At 44.3% G+C, this 20,634-nt stretch overlaps 1 protein-coding gene across 1 annotated transcript in view; it reads left to right on the top strand.

Moving 5' to 3' along the window:
• The first annotated feature begins 7,541 nt into the window (after positions 1 to 7,541).
• TMEM178B (transmembrane protein 178B) overlaps positions 7,542 to 20,634 on the top strand; it is a 328,885-nt gene continuing 315,792 nt past the window's right edge. Inside the window, exon 1 of the mRNA XM_007072298.4 lies at positions 7,542 to 9,713. Coding sequence (XP_007072360.1) covers positions 9,332 to 9,713 — 382 coding nt within the window. The 5' untranslated portion in view covers positions 7,542 to 9,331. The remainder of the gene's footprint in view (positions 9,714 to 20,634) is intronic.

The raw sequence follows: 20,634 nt of genomic DNA, 5'->3' as shown, positions 1-20,634 counted from the left end.
TTGGGGAGGCACTGCTTTCCCCAGCCTATTATACGTGCTGCCACAAAGAATTGTCAAAGGGAGAAGGGAACTACTAAGGCTTAGCTCTCTCCACTGAATAAATTGAGTTAGCAGCACAGATATCTGTGAACAGGAACATGTACTGAGCTGTTTGATCCCCTCCCCCACTAGATGGCACTGAACTCTCTTTCTTAAAAAAGAGAGAAGAAAGATGAGGAAAAAATATGGTGGAGGTCATTTTGATTTTAAAATATGAAGCAAAGCAAATTGCAATTGATTCTCCAAGCAACCCTGCCCTTCCCCCACCCTGACCCCAAAATGCCTGAATGCACCTCAGTAGGGCCTCTCCTTGTACTGACGTTTTCTTGAAAGGCATTAGGCTGCCGTGGCTAAAGGATGCTAAGGAGAACTGAAACAGTCCTGCAAGGAGAGGGAGAATGGACTGTCATTATCTGTAAGATAACATCTGTGGTGAGGTCTAACCAGTAATACAGGCAGCTTGTCACAACGAATTTGCTCTGAATGGAATCTTTGGGCTGTTCCTTCAGACATGGTTTTTAGTGCACCAGTGCCTTATCTTGTTTATCTTTCATAGATATAGTAATCTACACAAACAAATCCCTCAATTTTCATTTTAATAATTTCTTCAAATTACATCTTTATATCCAAAATGATTTCAAATCATTGTATTAATCCCCTTCCCTGAGACACCCCTAATTCACTATAGAGAAACATTTGAATATAGCATCCAAAAGAGTCTGTGTACTCTTCTATTCTTCTTTAAGATTGGTTTCAGAGTAACAGCCGTGTTAGTCTGTATTCACAAAAAGAAAAGGAGTACTTGTGGCACCTTAGAGACTAACCAATTTATTTGAGCCTAAGCTTTCATGAGCTACAGCTCACTTCATCGGATGCATACTGTGGAAAGTACAGAAGATGTTTTTATACACACAAACCATGAAAAAATGAGTGTTTACCACTACAAAAGGTTTTCTCTCCCCCCACCACACTCTCCTGCTGGTAATATCTTATCTAAAGTGATCACTCTCCTTACAATGTGTATGATAATCAAGGTGGGCCATCTCCAGCACAAATCCAGGGTTTAACAAGAATGTCTGGGGGGGGATAGGAAAAAACAAGGGGAAATAGGTTACCTTGCATAATGACTTAGCCACTCCCAGTCTCTATTCAAGCCTAAGTTAATAGTATCCAATTTGCAAATGAATTCCAATTCAACAGTTTCTTGCTGGAGTCTGGTTTTGAAGTTTTTCTGTTGTAATATCGCAACTTTCATGTCTGTAATCGCGTGACCAGAGAGATTGAAGTGTTCTCCGACTGGTTTATGAATGTTATAATTCTTGACATCTGATTTGTGTCCATTTATTCTTTTACGTAGAGACTGTCCAGTTTGCCCAATGTACATGGCAGAGGGGCATTGCTGGCACATGATGGCATATATCACATTGGTGGATGTGCAGGTGAACGAGCCTCTGATAGTGTGGCTGATGTTGTTAGGCCCTGTGATGGTGTCCCCTGAATAGATATGTGGGCACAGTTGGCAACGGGCTTTGTTGCAAGGATAGGTTCCTGGGTTAGTGGTTCTGTTGTGTGGTATGTGGTTGCTGGTGAGTATTTTCTTCAGGATGGGGGGCTGTCTGTAGGCAAGGACTGGCCTGTCTCCCAATATTTGTGAGAGTGTTGGGTCATCCTTCAGGATAGGTTGTAGATCCTTAATGATGTGTTGGAAGGGTTTTAGTTGGGGGCTGAAGGTGACGGCTAGTGGCATTCTGTTATTTTCTTTGTTAGGCCTGTCCTGTAGTAGGTGACTTCTGGGAACTCTTCTGGCTCTATCAATCTGTTTCTTCACTTCCGCAGGTGGGTATTGTAGTTGTAAGAATGCATGATAGAGATCTTGTAGGTGTTTGTCTCTGTCTGAGGGGTTGGAGCAAATGCCGTTGTATCGCAGAGCTTGGCTGTAGACAATGGACCGTGTGGTGCGGTCAGGGTGAAAGCTGGAGGCATGTAGGTAGGAATAGCGGTCAGTAGGTTTCCGGTATAGGGTGGTGTTTATGTGACCATCGTTTATTAGCACTGTAGTGTCCAGGAAGCGGATCTCTTGTGTGGACTGGACCAGGCTGAGGTTGATGGTGGGATGGAAATTGTTGAAATCATGGTGGAATTCCTCAAGGGCTTCTTTTCCATGGGTCCAGATGATGAAGATGTCATCAGTATAGCGCAAGTAGAGTAGGGGCGTTAGGGGACGAGAGCTGAGGAAGCGTTGTTCTAAGTCAGCCATAAAAATGTTGGCATACTGTGGGGCCATGCGGGTACCCATAGCAGTGCAGCTGATTTGAAGGTATACATTGTCCCCAAATGTAAAATAGTTATGGGTAGGGACAAAGTCACAAAGTTCAGCCACCAGGTTAGCCGTGACATTATCGGGGATAGTGTTCTTGACGGCTTGTAGTCCATCTTTGTGTGGAATGTTGGTGTAGAGGGCTTCTACATCCATAGTGGCCAGGATGGTGTTATCAGGAAGATCACCGAGGAGAGTGGGGTGGGGGGAGAGAAAACCTTTTGTAGTGGTAAACACCCATTTTTTCATGGTTTGTGTGTATAAAAAGATCTTCTATACTTTCCACAGTATGCATCTGATGAAGTGAGCTGTAGCTCACGAAAGTTTATGCTCAAATAAATTGGTTAGTCTCTAAGGTGCCACAAGTACTCCTTTTCTTTCTTTAAGATTGTTCTCCCAGTTTACATTGATCAGAGGATCCACAATAATTGTTTTTCCCCTGGTCATGTGGGGGCAGGTGAGAGGGAGAGAATTTAAAAATGAACTCTTTCTGCTGAGATGAGGCTGCCGATAATAATCTTGAGAGGAGTCAAAGAAAATGTTTGTAAGGTCTGCATTGAGCAGTACTCTACCCCTTTTGAGAAGAATGAGACTATGGGGGAAAAAAATCTTAATTCTCAGAGTTAAATTGAAGTTACTCTGAAACCCTACACTTTTTTGAATATTTATATATTGAAAGTGTCTTGAGGGAGGATGTAGATTGCTGCCTGAGAGTGCTACAAATACAAGCAAAAAAATTGCACATAGAGTGCCACCAGTTTGCCTTTGAAAGGAAAAAATTGAAACACAGATCTAGATAGATCCTGCTAGTTTTTGGCCTCAAGTCCCCAGACTGTAGGTGATCAAAATAGAGAACAAGTCTAGCCTCTCCAACTGCAAATTTTTTTTTTTTTAAATCCAGCCCCTGATGCATCCAAGAGCAAGAGTGTCACAAAAACCAAAGTCTGGCACATGGATCCTTCTGGGCCCGGCCAAAGTTTGGCCCCTTGCCCCAAATTCTAATGTCTAAATAGAAAACGTGTAGATGTTCCTATTTTAGATTATTCCTGTGGCCCCTGATGCATCTTGGCTCCATATCACTGGAAAAAATCCAGAGATCGAGTAACCGGACAATGGATTTTTAACCCTGATCCTCCAATTCCACAGTCTCAATAGGCAAAAAATAGCTCCCAACGCACCACAAAATCCAGACCTTGTGTCACAGAGTCCACTCACCACTAGGGCACCTCCTTCTGGCTGTTTCAATGCCCCTTTCCTCACACCATGCCCCCTGTCCCCCTGGGACTTGAGGTACTCCTTTGTGACTAGGCTCTCCAGCCCGGTCACTACAGTTCTGTCCTTCCAGGATATCAAAGTCCCAATGGATGACTATCCAAGGCAGTCTTTAGCTCCACTGCCTGATCTGTGCCACTTCCCCTGTGGGTGGTATGGGATCCCAGACACACTTTCTACTGCAAGGACCCTACATCTAGCAACTGCAGTCTGCTCTCAGACCCTGTTGCTCTTTCCCTGGAATCCTTCCTACAGCTTCTGGCTCCCCCTCTCCAGGCTTACCAACTCAAACTCCTTCCTCCAGCGACAGCCCTCTTAACTCCGTAGCCCCAAACACACCTCCCTTCTAGGAAGAGACTGCAGGCTACTTTCATTGCAGCCCCTTTCTGCTGCCAACTTCCTGGCTTTATGGCAGCCCCATACTTCCTGTTCTTTCTCAGTTGAGCTGCCAAGCTCAGTCAAGCCCTGACTCTCCCCCAGGTGGAGCTGGTCAAGTTAACTAACCTAATTTAATCTGCTCTACCTTGTGTGGGGTGAACCACCTAGTTTCAAAGTGGTGCAACAGCACCATAAAACATGCATTTAGGACTTGGCTTCTGCTAGGTTGGTTGTTTTAGCCCAAACCCCAAAATTCTAACAGTAGCAGGAGTATAGCTGCTCTAACTGCACTGTAAAAATCCAGATGTCCATGTATCGCTGCTCAATAATACTGTAAAAGACACTTGTCTTACACCCAGCACCTGCTGGATCCTATTATTTGTGGCCCCATGCCAACACATTGTCCCATCAAAATAGACAACACATGTTGCTCCTCTTTTTTGACCAGCGAATTCCAGGTTCTTACACATCCCCATGCAAAAGCAACCTAAAAAGACATAGCTGACATCTGAATCATTCATGATCCAGCAAATGTTTGGCCATAACCCTCTAAACTCTACTGCCTAAGTGGAGACCAAAAGTGTAGCTGCTCCTAATCCATTATGAAATTTGGATCCCTGTGTGACATTACCCTGGGTGCAATCTGAACTGATGGACAGCTGTGTCCCCTCAATTCTCCAACTTGGTGCCAGCCTCCAGCACCCCAAGTTACTTCCAGTTGTATTTTATGAGTGTGTGCCCGCAAGGGTGGGGGAGATACCAGAGAAAGGATGACACTCAGGCCTGAGAATAGCAAGCTACGCTTTATTGAAGGAAGAACGTACTCTCCAATCTGCGCGGGGAGTCCCTAGGGCGTGGGGAGGGCTGCAGGGGACTCTGGCCGTTCAGAACAGCTGACCAGGCAGGACTCTGCTGGGGGGGAGTCCTCTGTGGTGTTATATTCTCCGCTCTTATCTCGAGGTTACATGGGGTCAACAGCTGGTTACATTCGTACATTCATGATTTACGCTTGTTATATAAACTGACTTGTTTACAGGCAAAAAATATGCTGAACTATGCTAAGATATATTTTGGCAGGGTTTGTCAGACAAAGTTAATTGAACTGCCTGCATCCTCCGCTTACATTCAGTCACATACCTGGTCCGCCACTTAGCTCCTCGCCAATCTTCCGCAACCTTGCCCCTACAGAGTGCTATAGCGAGCCACCCTTGAATTATACTACAGAGTAACACCAGCAAATTCCCAGTCCCAGACTTTTCCCCCAGAAATGTATGTCATGTGCTGCCCAGCTCTCTCCTGGAAAATACAAGTTCATATAAAGTCTGTCATGTTATTAATAGAAAATAATATGCACAGATCCTGTTATCCCAAATGGAGCTTCCCAAATGCTTGAATCCAAACACAATGGTTTAGGTAAAACAATAAAACAAATTTCTTATCTACAGAAAGATAAATGTTAAGTGACTACAAGTAATGAGGCATAAGAGTCAGAATTGGTTACAAAAAATAAAACTAAATTGCAACTAATTTCTAACTTAACAAGCTAAGTAGATTCAAAGAAAAAGCCTCTCTCACCACATGTCTTAGCAATCTTACTGCCTGAATTCTTTAGGTCAGGAACTTTCTCCCAGTCCAATGCTGCTTCCGTTGTTCTTCAAGTGTTGTCAATGCTGTGAGTAGAGAGAAAGGGAAAGATAATTTGGGGCATCTCTCTTCTTATAGTTCTTTCTCATCTTTGAGAATCATCTCCATCTGACGTTCAGGAGACAAAGTCTGTGTAGACGGGAACCCCCAGCTGTTTCTTGTCGATTTTTGCCCACATCCACTTCCTGACAAAGAAGGGCCACTTAACTAGGTGATGGTCCATTTGATTTTGTTGACACCTGGCTGAAGCGTTGGCTAGCCTTTTGTCTCTGAGGAACTGGTTTGTGACTACTCCCCAGATTTGGAACATGTTTTAGTAATATCATACAGTGGAATCTTATAACTTTATACACAATGTTGCCATACATATTTTACCAGGACAATAATGGTCAGCCAGTTATGAGTTTTCAAATGATACCTCACAAGGCATACTTTGAACAAAATTTATCATAGTCTTGTAAAAGGAGTAAACATAAGAGCACAGACTGTTACACCTTGATATATCCTGGAACACGATCACGTGAAAGATCCAAATATGGATGTGGATCCCACATGGTCTATCCCATTTTTCACCTAGATAAACAGTGAAGGGAGCCATATTTCTACATCTGATAAATCTTTATCTAATGTGTTGTTTCACTGAAACCACAACAAACTTAATCTGACATCGGGATCTTTCTAGACACCATCCAACAACCAGTCATACCATAACATTGAAATTTGGCAATGGAACTGGTCTAGCAGATGTGGATGATCACATTATATGTAGGTTTAAATGACCATCTTTCCATTGTGATTTCCCAAACACCCCATGTGATTTAAACACATATTTTATTAATTTTAAGCATAAATTAATGTAAAATGTGTATCTAAATCCACTAGGCTGCTTTGAAAGTCTCAGTGGATTGGAATCTGGATTTTTCTGGTTAAACAGGAGATGCTACATGTGTTGTCTCTTTTGCTGGTACAATTTGTTTTGGCTTAAGGCCACATTTGGTAGAATCGAGCTGGATTCAGATGCTTGATCAACATTTTTGTGATGTGGCTGCATCACTTTGCAATAGGATCTGAATTTTTTTGGTGCACTAGGAGCTGCTACATTTCTTTTTCTATTTAGACAGTAGAATTTGAGGGGTTGCTGTTAAAAATTGGCAGGATCCAGGTGCCAGATCTATGCTTTCCAGTGCTGGTGGGGCCATGATGCAGAAGAATCTTGATTATTCCTGTAAAGTGGGAAAGGCTGCACTTTCTGTCTCTTTTGATTGTACAATTTGGGTATTGGAGCCAAAAATTGCAAGGATCCATCTGAATCCAGGATTTTGCAATATTTCTGCTCTGGGGTGGATCATGGTCTGGGTTTTTTGAGGCAGGTGTGCCTGTACTTGTTTTCTGTTGGGGGGCATAAAATTGGATGGATCCATGCATAGGTGCTAGACCTAGGGGTGCTACTGCACCCCCTGATTTAAAGTGGTTTCCAGTATATAGAGGGTTTACAGTTTGGTTCAATGGCTCTCAGCATCCCCACTATACAAATTGTTCCAAAGCCCCTGGATCCATGTGCCAGGTTTGGGATTTTGCAGTGTGCTTGCTCCAGGATGTGCCAGGGTCCAGAATTTTTTGATGTAGTAGGAACCACTGTACTTGTATTCCATTTCAACATTATAACTGGGACTGGGGCCAAAATTTGTCTGGAGCCAGTAGAATCCAGATGTTGGATCCGGATTTTTGGTGAGCTCATGCCATGGGATATTTTCGGGGGGTTGATTTTGTTGGTTCAGTAAGAAAGGGCTACACTTGTGTATTTTGGTGGCACCATTTGAGGGCTTGTGGTTAAAAATCAGCAGGCTCCGGCAGGGTACAGGTAGATCCAGGTTTTACCCCCCCCCCCCGTAACAGAGCAAGACTTAGGTGTTTCCTGTCTATGAAGTGGTGCAGTTTATCTTTAAGGAGGCTAGAGAAATAAGAAATGAGTCTCACGTTGCATGGGTGACATCACTGGCTTTTGGCTCAGTGCTCTGTATTCTCTGTCTGTAGGCTTTAGCCAAGGCTGCAGGGCTCAGTGTTTGAACAAGGAATGATTCCCAGGTGTACAGAAGATTGGATTCGCTCTTATTTGGGTTGAAAACGGTGAAATGAGATTTCTAAAGCTCGCCGACTCCAGCTCGCCTTCTGTTGCTCCCGATCTCGGCGAGATGGGTGAGTTACTCCCGTTAGAAAAGAAGGGAATGGAATTTTAAGGAAAAAAAATGTCTGAATATCTAACTGCTGATGCTGGGGATAGGAATCGCATGAAGCTGCTGAGCTAGAGATCTTGGCTCCTGTGTGGAGATCAGGCCATATGTCAGAGAAATGGTGCAGATCGAAAGCTGTTGACAACTGTTAGAGGCTGTTTTCCTTCCCACCCCTTTAGGTTGGTTGTTTTTCCCCTACCATCCTTTTAATCAGCTGTAGCCCTGCCTGCCTGCCTGCATTTTGCAGATGGGAAACGTGCCTGTGTATTAGGAAAACCTAGCCCAGCGAATTGAAGCCCCGGTGGAAAAGGGCGCTTTGCAACAACAGGAGGGGAACGCGGGCGGGAAAAGGCTGGGGGTCTAGGACTGGTTTCATGGCTGCCTGAAGGAAGCTGGCACGGTCCATGGTGCTGAATCCGGCATCCTCTTCCAGCCCCCACCCTCCAGCCGCCTCACGCTGAGTCCCGGGCACCGGCGGGGCGGCTGCGCTACTGTAGATGAGCAAGCAGAAGCCCGGTGCGGTGGGTGAGTCGCTGCTCTCCAGCTTCAGCCAGCCAAGGGAAGAAACTGATCCATTACGTTGCCTTGATGACAGCACCACCGACAACAAAACAAACCCAGTGAATGGCGAGGCTGGGACAGAGGCGGAGGTGGTTTTGAAACAAAGATGTCCCTGGCTGCACACCTCCATGGAGTCTGCTAATGGAAAGACGCCTGCGAGCGTGGATCGCTAATTAGGAGTGGAGGGATCCCCCACCTTCCCCGACCAGGGATTGAAATTAAAACAACACATTTCTTTTCCATCCCCCCTTCCCGACCCTAACCATCCAGCCAACCAGCTGATGTGCTTGTCGGGCTACTGACAAAGAAAAGCCAAGTCATTGATTCTTGCAACCAGGATAGCTGTGGCTGCTGCTTGACATCCGAAGATTTCCAGCCGTTGAACTTTTCTCTTCTGCCCTGTGCTCTTGGGATGTTGCAGGTCACACGCTGCTATTAAAGGGACCCTTCTGTCTTCGTCAGCTGGCCAGAGCGAAGGAGCTTGGTGGACTGATCTTACGGCTAGAGCAGGACACTGCAAGGGAAGAGTCCTTGCCCTGACCCACAGACCGCGGGGGGCACACACCTCTGTACAGGCACTCTTCTGTTTTTAAGTGGGAGGCTCAGATTTCCTCGCCGGGTCTGCACTTGGCATGCTCTGCGCTGGCAGAGGGGGGCCATAAGAGAAGCGGGTGAGCGGCCAGGATTGCCTGCAGGGCCGGCCAGAACTTCGCAGAGCTTTTCCAGGCTCCAGCGGCTTGGATGGGAACCCGCCCGAGTTGTTGACATTGAAGGCAGACGCGCTGTCAAGGGACTCCCAGCGGCTGCTCCTGGAGGTTTCCGCTGGGTCTCGCGTGGAAGGGCTTTGCCTGTTGTGAAGATGTCCATGGTGTTGCTGTGAAGCTGAGGCATGGCTGCGGGAAGGTTACTGCTCTATGCTGGCCTCTCTCTAGCTTTGTGTGCCCTGGGCATGCTGGCTGTGGCGATCTGCTCCGACCACTGGTATGAAACGGACGCCAGGAAGCACAGAGAGAGGTGCAAAAGCTTCACCACCAGGAGAAACGACCCCGGCTTCATTTACAACTCCAACAACAACCTGCCTCTGCGGGCCAGCAGATCTAGGTTGGACCGCTGGGAAGGGAAACTCCTCTTGGCAAGGAACAGGAGGCAGCTCTTTGCTATGAGCGCCGCCGATGAGTGCAACAGACAGTACAACTCCACCAACATGGGGCTCTGGAGGAAATGCCACAGACTGGGCTTCGACCAAGAGCTGGAGGAGCTGATCGCCAAAGGTAAGGGGCCGCTTTGCAAAATGAACGAGCTGAGCTGGGCGGGGGCAGCTGGAATAATTTGTTTCGAGGGGGTCCCCAGAGCCATTGAACCAAACTGTAAACCATGTGTATAATGGAAACCACTTCAAGCCAGTGGGTGCGGCAGCCCCCCTAGTTCCAGCACCTATGCTGGCAGCGCCCCACTATCTAACATAGGGGAGCGAACATTCCCAGCCATGTACTCCTCCTTGCAATGGGGGTTCTGGAGTTTGAGGTTCTGAGGAGTGTAATCTCACAAACCATTCCTTAACCGTTTGGTACAAGGTGCCCAGTTCTCCGTTACTGAGACTTGAAGGGGAGGGAGTCTAGAATGGCACGATGACATATTTGCAGGGAGGGTAATCTGTCTGTCTGTCTAAGGTTTTCAGAAGGCTGCCCTCTGAGCACCTGCCTGGACAAGTAAACAATATTACTAATTCGCAGATTAGAAAAGTCTTCATGTGGCCCTGCTGGCCCAGCCCAGTTTGTTAGTTTGTTTTGTTACCCTAGGCTCTACATGTGTGTATTTTGCTATTCCTGATTGCCACATCAAATTTCAACATCAGCTCCCAATTACACAATTTGCCTTAAACACACAGGCTTCCTCTAACATTGAAAAGGGGAATAAAGAAAGGGAAATGCCAGAGGGCAAGAGAGAGAATACAGCCTGCTTGCTGCTTTATTCCAACCCAGATTTTGGAATATGTTCAATGTGCCAAAAACTGATGCACCAAGAAGGGTCTGAAGAGGAATAGTTTTCTCCCAAGAAGGAGACACAGATGTTTGCCAATAGCATCGCTGTGCTGTTCTTGTTTTATTTTTCCTGAGGAATGGGTGAGGATGATGGTCAATTTGCCTTGAACGGTTCTTTGATACAGAGCGCAGCACAAACAGCTGTGTACAAACACCAACTAAGTTAAACATTCCTTCAAAAAAGATGGATGTTTTTGCAAGATGATTAGGGTTCCAGTTGAGGGTTATAGCATCCTTACTGCCCCCATCATGCTATTCCCCACAAAAAAACATCCTTTCTCTCCATAGTCCTTATGCTGAATTCAGAGGATTACCTATCAGTATATTTTCCCCAAAATGAATTGATTGCTTCTTATACTATATAATCTTTAAAAGCACTTGTGTTTTAAATATATTAGCTATCCAGAATTCTCGTGATTCTCTTTGCCTGTCCTACTCCCCTTTACAAATACTACATGCAGCAATATCGAAGGAGCTAATCACATTTATGAATATAGAGTTTAGTTCTGTTTATTTTAAAAGTGAACCGCAAAAGGTTAATAACACCACATAGGCACACAAAGTACAAATGCGTAATGAAATATGGAGCCTTTCCCCTCTAGATTGCTAGTTCAAATCTAGCCCAGGCTGTTAGTGAGCAAGTCATTACTATGTGGTGGCTGTTCAGTCATTTATGTGAAATAGATTGGAGGCTTCAGTCCATTTTGTAATGGACAAATGACCACATCCAAAACCTGTCATCACATTTGGCACCCTGATTGGCAGTCACAGCTGCGAAGCCAAGGATTCCTTTAATCCCTCTAGGTCAGGATTGAGACATAATGGTTTGGCAGTGCAGGGGTTGCTTGCACTACAGTGTGTGCTCTGCCTGGCATAAGGATAAATAGTGAATTTCAGCCTGCAGGGCTGATGCTCCAGCAAATTTCACAAATACTAAGTCTATTGAAAATGTAGTTTAAAAGATTATAAATGCATTTCATTTTAAAACAAAATATATGAAACTCAATCCTTCTTTCACCTGCCTGCTATGTCCTGAGTTCAGGAATCCGTGTTTCCCCTAATAGAGCTGTTGAAATCACTTAACATCTGAACCAGTGTAAGGACCACTGTTTTAGGTGTTAGTGATGGCAGAACACACAACCATACACTCAGGCAGATAAATATTTGCAGAAAGAGTTGATTTTTGGAAGATCTAGTTTTAATTTTTCGTGTGTTGTCAGTTTAGCCTAAACATATTGAGGCAGATAGTCAAACAGAGGCAGGTGCCTAATTTATGGACTCAGGTACCCAATGCATGCCTGCAGATTGGATATATGATTATGCCAGAGCCAGTCAGGCCAGTGGTTTGTGCACAAATATCAGGTTTGTGTTTGCATTTTGGGTAGGTTGCACAATTATATGCATGCAATTGGTTGCCATTTGGTTTGAAAATCCGGTGTATATTGTTGCACGATTTGTGAGCTTAAACAATATTTTGTCTTTATCTTTTAAAGCTTTGCAGTACACCTTCAGCTTTTTCTGTGTGGGTGAAGAGGGAGAGGTAAAAGGAGGGAGGTTCTTTTACGGCATGTGTCAATATTACAGTGAAATAGGGGATTATTTTGATTGAGGCTACATCTATATAACAACTCTGAGTCATTATGCGGCGTAATACTTGCTCATTATCTTTAAAAATAGGGGTTGCATTGCCTTACAACTTTTAGAATTAAAACACAGAAAAGTAAAGTTTACAATAAGTTAGCAATGTGAAGCTTTACCTTTCTCAAAAATAAATTCTCAACCATCGTACTACAGTATAGCTATCTTTATTTGATATCTATATATGATACAAAAATATCAAAGAACTAAAGGATTTTACTCATTACCATAAAGTAATTTTTAAAAAATCCATTAGAATCTTTGCATCCAGCTATCACTGCAAAAGGTATTCAGTATATATGTGTATAAGCCACCCTTATATGGGCAACCAAATAGCGTCCAAGTTCCATGTCCTGAGGGCAGATATTTCTGCATTTCTCTAGGTTTTATAGTAATATTGTGAATGTGGTGTAAGCATATTTTCCACTGCTGTCAGGTGTAGAGAACAGTGTTGGGTCCAAAATGAGGCACTCTGACATATTCATGATCCTTGGATGATTAAGCTCCCAGCACAGAGGCTCCTCCTGTAGTAGAAACTGAGTGTGTAGGAGCTGGGTTCAGCATGCCATGTGCGAACATGAAGGATTCTGAATGACCTTACCATGCCTGCAGTAGTCAAATACCACAAGTGGACTGCATATGCGCTACTGGTGAAATTCCCGCTTGGGCAGAGGGCCAGCACCACGTAAAACCATTTGGAGCATTTAAGTGGTGCACCAACCTTGTGCTGCTCCTCTGCACAAATGTCATTTTCAGCCAGGGTGCCTGTTTATGAATTGTATAAACCAATGCAGGTTCCGGCTCTGAATATTGCATCTAGTACTGTACATAGCCAAATATAAATGCTGTTAAGAGTTCTTTTCAAAGGTGGATAGGATCTTAATAATCTACTTAGCTTGGGCCAAGTCCTGCATCTTTCCCCAGGCAAAACTTCCACTACTGTCAATGGTAATGTTGCCTAAGAAAGGACTGCTGGATATGGGCCATATTAATGGTCTGCTCACTATCTTTGCAAATATCCTGCAAGTGTTCCAGCTGTGGAATTACCATTGATGTTGATGAGAGTTGTAAGTGCAGATCAGATGCATGACTGGGCCCCATGAAAGACTTTGGAATATTCAGACATCAGTGCCTTTAAAAACAATCCTATTTCTGGAATTCTAGATCAATTCCCTAATTCTTTTCTTTCTTTATTATTTTTCATTTTTTGAAATATATCAAAATCTTACGTGTGGCTTTGGTGCAACTGAAAATGTGCTACTTGAGATTTCTTTTAGTACATAGTAGTAAATAATAATGCACATAAACAGCTCCTCATATTTATATTTTTCCCATTTATTTTTATATCTTCCCATAGAATCCAGCTGGAAGATTTCTAAACAGAACAATTGGATTAGCATGCAATGAATTAAAACATATTTCCACAATTAAGCCCACACACAAAGGAGCTGACAAATGTGGCAGATCAAAGGAATAAGAACATTTTACGACTGCTACAAAATGGGGCAATTAATTTATACTCTTTATTTATATAAATAAAAAGAATAATGAAGACAACAGAAAATATAGCCAATAAAAAGAGTATTGCATTCAAGCATACAAACCTGGGACCCAATTTGCTAACTTTTACTCACATGAGTCACCTTTATTCACATGAATAGTCCCATTGGATTAAATAGGACCACTCCTTGGAGTAAGGCCCACTTATGGGAGTAAGCCTTCAGGCCTCCGATTCTGTTCTGTCTTGGGGTGTAATCTTTCTCATTGACTTTAGTGAGGCCAGGATTTTACCATTGATCTTTAAAGCCTTTTCAGTGTCTAAGTAGCAGGAAATTAACTTCATTTTAATTCAGCTAAACAATCTAGGTTTCTTCCAGGAAGAATGAATTTTACAGCGCTGTTGCTGCACTCACTTTAGATTTAGGAGTGACTATACCATCTTGGACCAGTGGTCCATCCTTCAGTAATGATTCTCTAGTGGAAAGCAAAAAACAAGCTAGCAAGTTGTCCTTAATGCACAGAACTGTCAGTTCAGTGTGGTACATGGTTGGGAGAGGGAGGAGTTTATTTCTTGCCTTTGCAGTGATCAGATTACATCCTATTGTGTTTGACTCATAATAACCCAAAAGGAAAACAGAGCCTCTTGAGTCTGTATCAGATGGCAACTTTGGAAGCTCCCTCTGTATTGAGCAGTAAGGGAAACAAGAACGGGGGGAAAAAGATTAAATCATTTCATAATAAAGCTACAATACCACATATGAAGAAGTTACACAATAACCTGAGACCATTCCACTTAGACAATTACTATTCAGAGGACCTTTCATTGTGTTTGGAAGACTGCCAATTAAAACCGTCTGGTTTGGTCTCCGCTTGCTGCCACTGGAATCCAGTTATAGAAAAATATGGCAATAACCTTAATTTTTTTGCCCCCAAAGATACACAGCAGTCATATTAAGTCCTATTTTTTAAACACTTTATTGTGACTATTTTTATCCCATGTCAACATAGAAACAAAAAGAAAATCTAATTCCCATGCAGGCTAACTCCACAGCAAATAATGTGCAAGGATTCTGGGATGAAAGTACTCTGTGTTTCGATTTGTCAGATGCATGCCACAACTGAATGACAAAAGCATAACAAGACCATTCCAGCGGTCACTAGGGATTATTTATAGGCAGTTGAAAAAGTCTGACGAGCAGCTACTGCAGGTATGTATAGGAGTAGAAAGATTTATGTCCGTTAAAAAAATTGCAGTATCCTGCAGTTATTTGAAATTGACTATTTTTTTTTTAAATCAGTGTTTTGCCTGGTGAATAAGGACATTCGTTTTTCATGGATTCTTCATAAATTTAAAGCAATCTAATGATATTCTATTTAAAAACAACCAAAACAATTTTCCTATTACTCCATCTTTATGAAGCGGCCCTCACTGAGGGCTTGATCCTGCTCCTGTTGAAGTCAGTGGCAAAAGTTCCATTGACTTCAGGACTGAAATCACCTTCAAGTCTCCTCCAAGGTTAAAGTTGCCCTTGTGCACATGTCCAGTACAAGGCCCATGCACTGCTTAAGTACTACTTAAGGCTATGTCTACACTGCACACCACTGGCGGAGGCATACAGTGTATGTGTAGCTACACACTGTGGTGAAAGGCAGGCTGGGTCCATGCTGCGGTCTGTAGCTTACACACAGCAGTGATAGGCTTTGGCAGGGTGAGGCAGTGGGGAAAGGCTCCAGCAGTGGAAAGCTGCTGGAGCCTTTCCCAACTGCTTTCCTCTGCCAAAGCCTTTTTCCATTGCTGGGGTCTTTCCCTGTGGTGGGGAAAGTCTCCAGCAGCAGGGAGCTGCTGGACCTTTTCCCTGCTGCTGGAGCCTTTTCCTATTGCGGGGAAAGGCTCTGGCAGTGGGGAGACAGCGAGACACTATAGTGATAAAAACAGCAGTGTAGACGGGTGGCACTGCTTGGGCATGTAGAGAGCCGTGTAGGGTACATACCCACAGGGTTCAGCTGTAACTTTACTCAAAGCAATGCCTCACCATAAGTAATGCCCAGGCCTTGTGCTGGGTCTCTGCAGGGGAGTGAATTTCACCCTAGAGCACCACAATTCCCATTGCAGTCATCAGCATAGAGATGGTAGCTGAATTTGTGTTTGCAGGTGAGATTGCCCATAGATAAGGTGTAGAGGGAGAAGAAAAAGGGACAAAGGACCGCCCTGTGGAACTTCCGTAGAAAGTTGGAGGGGAAGGAGGAAGAGGAGGATCTTCCGAAGGACAGGCTGAAGGAATGATTAGAGAGGTAGGAGGAGAACCAGGAGAGGACATGGAAGGTAAGATGGAAGCCAAGGGAAGATAAGATTTCAAAAAGAAGAGCACTGTTGATGGTGTTCAAAGGTGGGTTATCAGGTCAAGGAGGATGAGGATGGAGTAGTGGATCTGGCTTTGACTTGGAAGAAGTCATCAGAGACTTTGGTGAGAGTGGGTTCAGTGGAGTGCAAAGGGCAGAAGCCAAACTAAGGAGAGTCTAGGAGGAATTGGAGGTGAGGAACTCCAGACAGCAATTGTAAACAGTGTGTTCAATGAGTTTAGAGACAGAAGGGAGAAGGGAAATGGGTCAGTATTAGTTAGAGAGGCAAGTGGGGTCAAGGGGTGGATTTTTTTAGATAGGAAAGACAAAAGCATGCTTGTATGAAGAGCAAAGAACCAGAATATAAGAACATAAGAACAGCTATACTGGGTCAGACCAATGGTCCATTTAATCCAGTATCCTGTCTTCTGACACTGACCAGTGCCAAATGCTTCAGAGGGAATTAATAGATCGGGGAAATTTCAAGTGTTGTCCAATCCTAGCTTCTGGCAGTCAGATGTTTAGGGACATCTGAAGCCTGGGGTTGCGTCCCTGACCATCTTGACTAATGGCCATTGATGGACCTATCCTCCATGAACTCATCTAATTCTTTTTCTAACCCAGTTATACTTTTGGCCTTCACAATATCCCCTGGCAACGAGTTCCACAGATTGACCCTGCATTATGTGAAAGAAGTACTTCCTTTTATTAGTTTTAAACCTTTATTTCATTGAGTGACCTCTGGTTCTCGTGTTATATGTTCCCTATTCACTTTCTCCACACAACTCATGATTTTATAGACTTCTATCATACCCGCACGCCCCCCCAGTCATCCCTTTTCTAAGATGAACAGTCCCAATCTTTTTCATCTCTCCTCGTACGGAAGCTGTTCCATACCCCTCATCATTTTTGTTGCCGTTTTCTGTACCTTTTCCAATTCCAATATATCTTTTTTGACATGGGGCCTGCGTGCAGTATTTTATGACATTGTCTGTTTTGATGAGGGACCTTGTCAAAGTTTTTCTGAAAGTCCACGTACAATATATCAGCTGGATCACCCTTGTCCACATGCTTGTTGATACCCGCAGAGAATTCTAATAGAATGGCTAGGCATGATTTCTCTTTACAGAAGCTGTGCTGACTCTTTCCCAACATATCATATTTATCTATGTGTCTGATAAATTGTGTTCTTGACTATCGTTAAAACCAATTTGCCTGGTACTGAAGTTAGGTTCACTGGCTTGTAATTGCCAGTATAGCATCTGGAGCCTTTTTAAAAAGTCAGTGTTATGTTAGCTGTCCTCCAGTCATCTGGTACAGAGGTTGATTTAAGCAATAAGTTACATGCCATAATTAGTAGTTCTGTAATTTCATATTGGAATTCCTTCAGAACTCTTGGGTGAATACCATCTGGTCCTGGTGACTTATTACTATTTAATTTTATCAATTTGTTCCAAAACCTCCTGTTTTGACACCTCAATCTGGGAGAGTTCCTTAGATCTGTCACCGAAAAAGAATGGCTCAGGTACGGGGATCTCCCCCATATCCTCTGCAATGGAGACCAATGCAAAGAATTCACTTCTCTGCAATGGCTTTGTGTTCCTTGAGTGCTTGTTTAACACCTTGTTCACCCAGTGGTCCCCCCGACTGTTTGTTGGGCTTCCTGCTTCTGATGTACTTAAAAAATGTTTGCTGTTAGTTTTTGTGTCTTTAGTTAGTTGCTCTTCGAATTCTTTCTTGGCCTGCATTATAATACTGTTATACTTGACTTGCCAGAGTTTATGCTCCTTTCTATTTTCCTCATTAGTAGCTGACTTCAAATTTTTATAGGATGATTTTTTGCCTGTAACCTCCTCTTTTACTCTGTTTAGCCACGGTGGCATTTTTTTGACCTTTTTTTTAAAAAAAAAAATTGGGGGAATACAGGATGTGAGAGGTTAAGGAGATGAATAAGGTAGGGGAATGAAAGTGGGCATAAGGGAGATCAGGAGATAGGATGGAGTCACAGAGGCAAATGGAGGGGTGAGAGGAGGACAGCAAATGAAAAACTTCTGCATCTGTGACTGAGAAGGAGAAGAGAGTTCTAGAGGGAGGGGAGAAAGGAGAGTAGACGGTGTTGTCAGTAGCTACCGGTGTAGTGCTCTGCTCTTGCTCGATGTTGATATCAGGCGGCTGCATGCGTGCGTGTGTTCCCTCTGTGTGATGCCCCAGCTCTGCAGATTGCTGGCACAGCAGACCCCGAGAGAACCCCCAATGACCACAGACTCCAGTAAGGTACGAAGGCATGTCGGCCAGGCTTATTGTCGAAGAGAAACACAATCTCTAGCTCCTCGGATTATATATCTACGGTTTGTTGCTAGTCAACTATGTGCTCCCTGACAATGGACTCAGCTCAGTCAGTGGCGGGACTTTCCACTGCCCCCTAGGCCAGACAAAAGACACCGCCCCAGGGATGTATTCTTATATACAGGTACATACAAACAAGTTACATAACACTCCTGACGTATTGAGGTGCAATCCCTTTACGTAACAATGCACCACCCTTCTATGCACCTCACCTTATACATGTTGGTTCAAACAAAACAAGTCTATCCATCATACTAGCCTTTTGCCCCTGTCCTCGTTATCTATGTGGATGGTATAAGAATGTTCTTGTACCATTTGTGTATGGCTCTGGTACCCAATACACTTTAGATATGTTTGTGCAACAGCATACATTTATGCAACATCAGCCCTTTCCTTGCCAGCTTCTGTGAGCAGGGCCTGCCTCTGGCGTGCAGCTTAACTTTGCTTTATGTCAGCAAAGTCTTGACCATTACTTTAGCTCAGGCCTTAGGTCTCATACCGGGCCTCTGATACCAAAGGTTTATGTTTCAGGGCCTCATCTTACGACAGACGGGAGGGGAAGGTTACATTGTATTTTGTCCATTTTCTCTTGAAAGAAATTCATGGGATCTTGTGTGGAGACAGAAGTCAAGGCAGCAAGGGAGAAGGATTTGAAGAAAGAGTCAAAGGTCTCAAAAAGGCACTAAGATTGCAGGTGTGGGTTTCAATTAAGTTGGAGACTTTAGCTAGGCAGAACTGAAAAAAGAGAATGAGTTTGTAATGGAAGAAATTATCCTCATCACAGGATTTCTGCCAAGGACATGTAGGAGCACAGGAAGTGAATACTGGGGGTAATCTAGGGCTAGGGGATGGCAGGACAGGCCTCGCGATAGAAGAGAGGGGAGAAGTCAAGGGTTGAGGACAGTGAAGCATACAGACACTCAATGACCATATCCATGGGAGAAAGGAAAGAGAGGGCAGGAAGGAGAAGGCTGAGAACAGCTGAGATATCATCAGCAGTGATGGTCCAGAAGTCAAGGAATGGCCAAGGACCGGGTGTGTGGGGGGGTAAGGGGGTGGGGGTTGCTGGGTGATGCTGAAGAACCAAGTGATCATTAGACAGAGAAATGGAGAGACCAGAGAAATAATGAAAGTAATGCTTGGTGAAGACCAAATCAAGTGTATGGCCCTTTTGGTGAATGGGAGAGTTGAACCAGGGTTACAGGTCGAAAACATGTGAAGGTGAGGAAATGTGCAGCTAAGGATCATCAACATGGAGTTGTCTGTCTGGTCTATTTGGAATGAAAATCTGTACACCCCCCCACTGAAGTCAAGAGGGGTTTTGCCATTGACTTTAATGCAGTCAGAATTTCACCTTTAGCTCGTAAGGGACCGTCTCTCACTATGTGTTTGTACAGTGCCTAGCACAACCAGGCCTTGACCTCAATTGGAGCCTTTACGTGCTATCAGAATAATAAAGATGATGATAATAATAAATGAGCTTTTCAGCTTGTCTTACAGATGAACAAATTCAGGCTATTTTCGACTAAGGGGTTGAGAGGCCAGGCCAACAACTTCTTCTCTCATATACCAATGCTCCTCTAGCTCAGGTACCTCTGCTGATCACAGTGTCTCAGGTAGGCTGGTTCTGAGCCACTGAGGACTTGATAGGCCAGAACCAGCATCTTAAACTCCACCCAGAAACTGCCAGCCAACCAGAGCAGATTCTGGAATGCTGCCATTGTGAGTTCATGATGAGACTCATTGCTTAACAAGTGGGCTGCTGTGTTAGGAGACAGGCTGTAGGGGTCTGATCTACTGGTTGGAGCAGTGGCGGTCATGCCCAGTGGTCATGGCACTGGCACTCAGAGGCCAGGAACAGCGCCAAAAGCAAGAGCCAGCATCAGGAACCAGGAGTCCGAGCCACAGTCAAGAGTCAAGCCAAGGGTCAAAGCCAGAATTGGTAGCCAATAGTCAGGAGTGAGGCATAGGGGCAGAAACCAGAGACGAGGCAAGGGGCAGGAACGGAGCAGGGAAGGAATTGGGAATGAGGGCAGGAGGAAGGCAGGAACCAGGAACAGAATTGGATGCAGATTGCAGGAGTCAGTCAAAGAGCAGGGTCGATGTGGCAGCAACAAGGAGTCTGCACAGTTGCTTGGACATCCCACCTGGGTCACTTCCTGGTGTAAGTAGTAGGTGCAAGCCAATCAGGTGACCCCAAGCCTTGGGAGCCCTAATAGGACTTCCTGAGCGGCCTGACCTTCCAGGATTCATGAGGTGCTGCTTTGTCTGTCTCCCCTGCTGGCGACAACAGTTGTGTCAGAGACCCAGGGCCCCACAGCCGAAA

The sequence above is a fragment of the Chelonia mydas genome, chromosome 1 (genome assembly GCF_015237465.2).
Source record: "Chelonia mydas isolate rCheMyd1 chromosome 1, rCheMyd1.pri.v2, whole genome shotgun sequence".
NCBI lineage: Eukaryota > Metazoa > Chordata > Testudines > Cheloniidae > Chelonia > Chelonia mydas.
The sequence above is the reverse complement of the archived record's forward strand: the minus strand, read 5'-3'. Positions and strand labels throughout refer to the sequence as shown.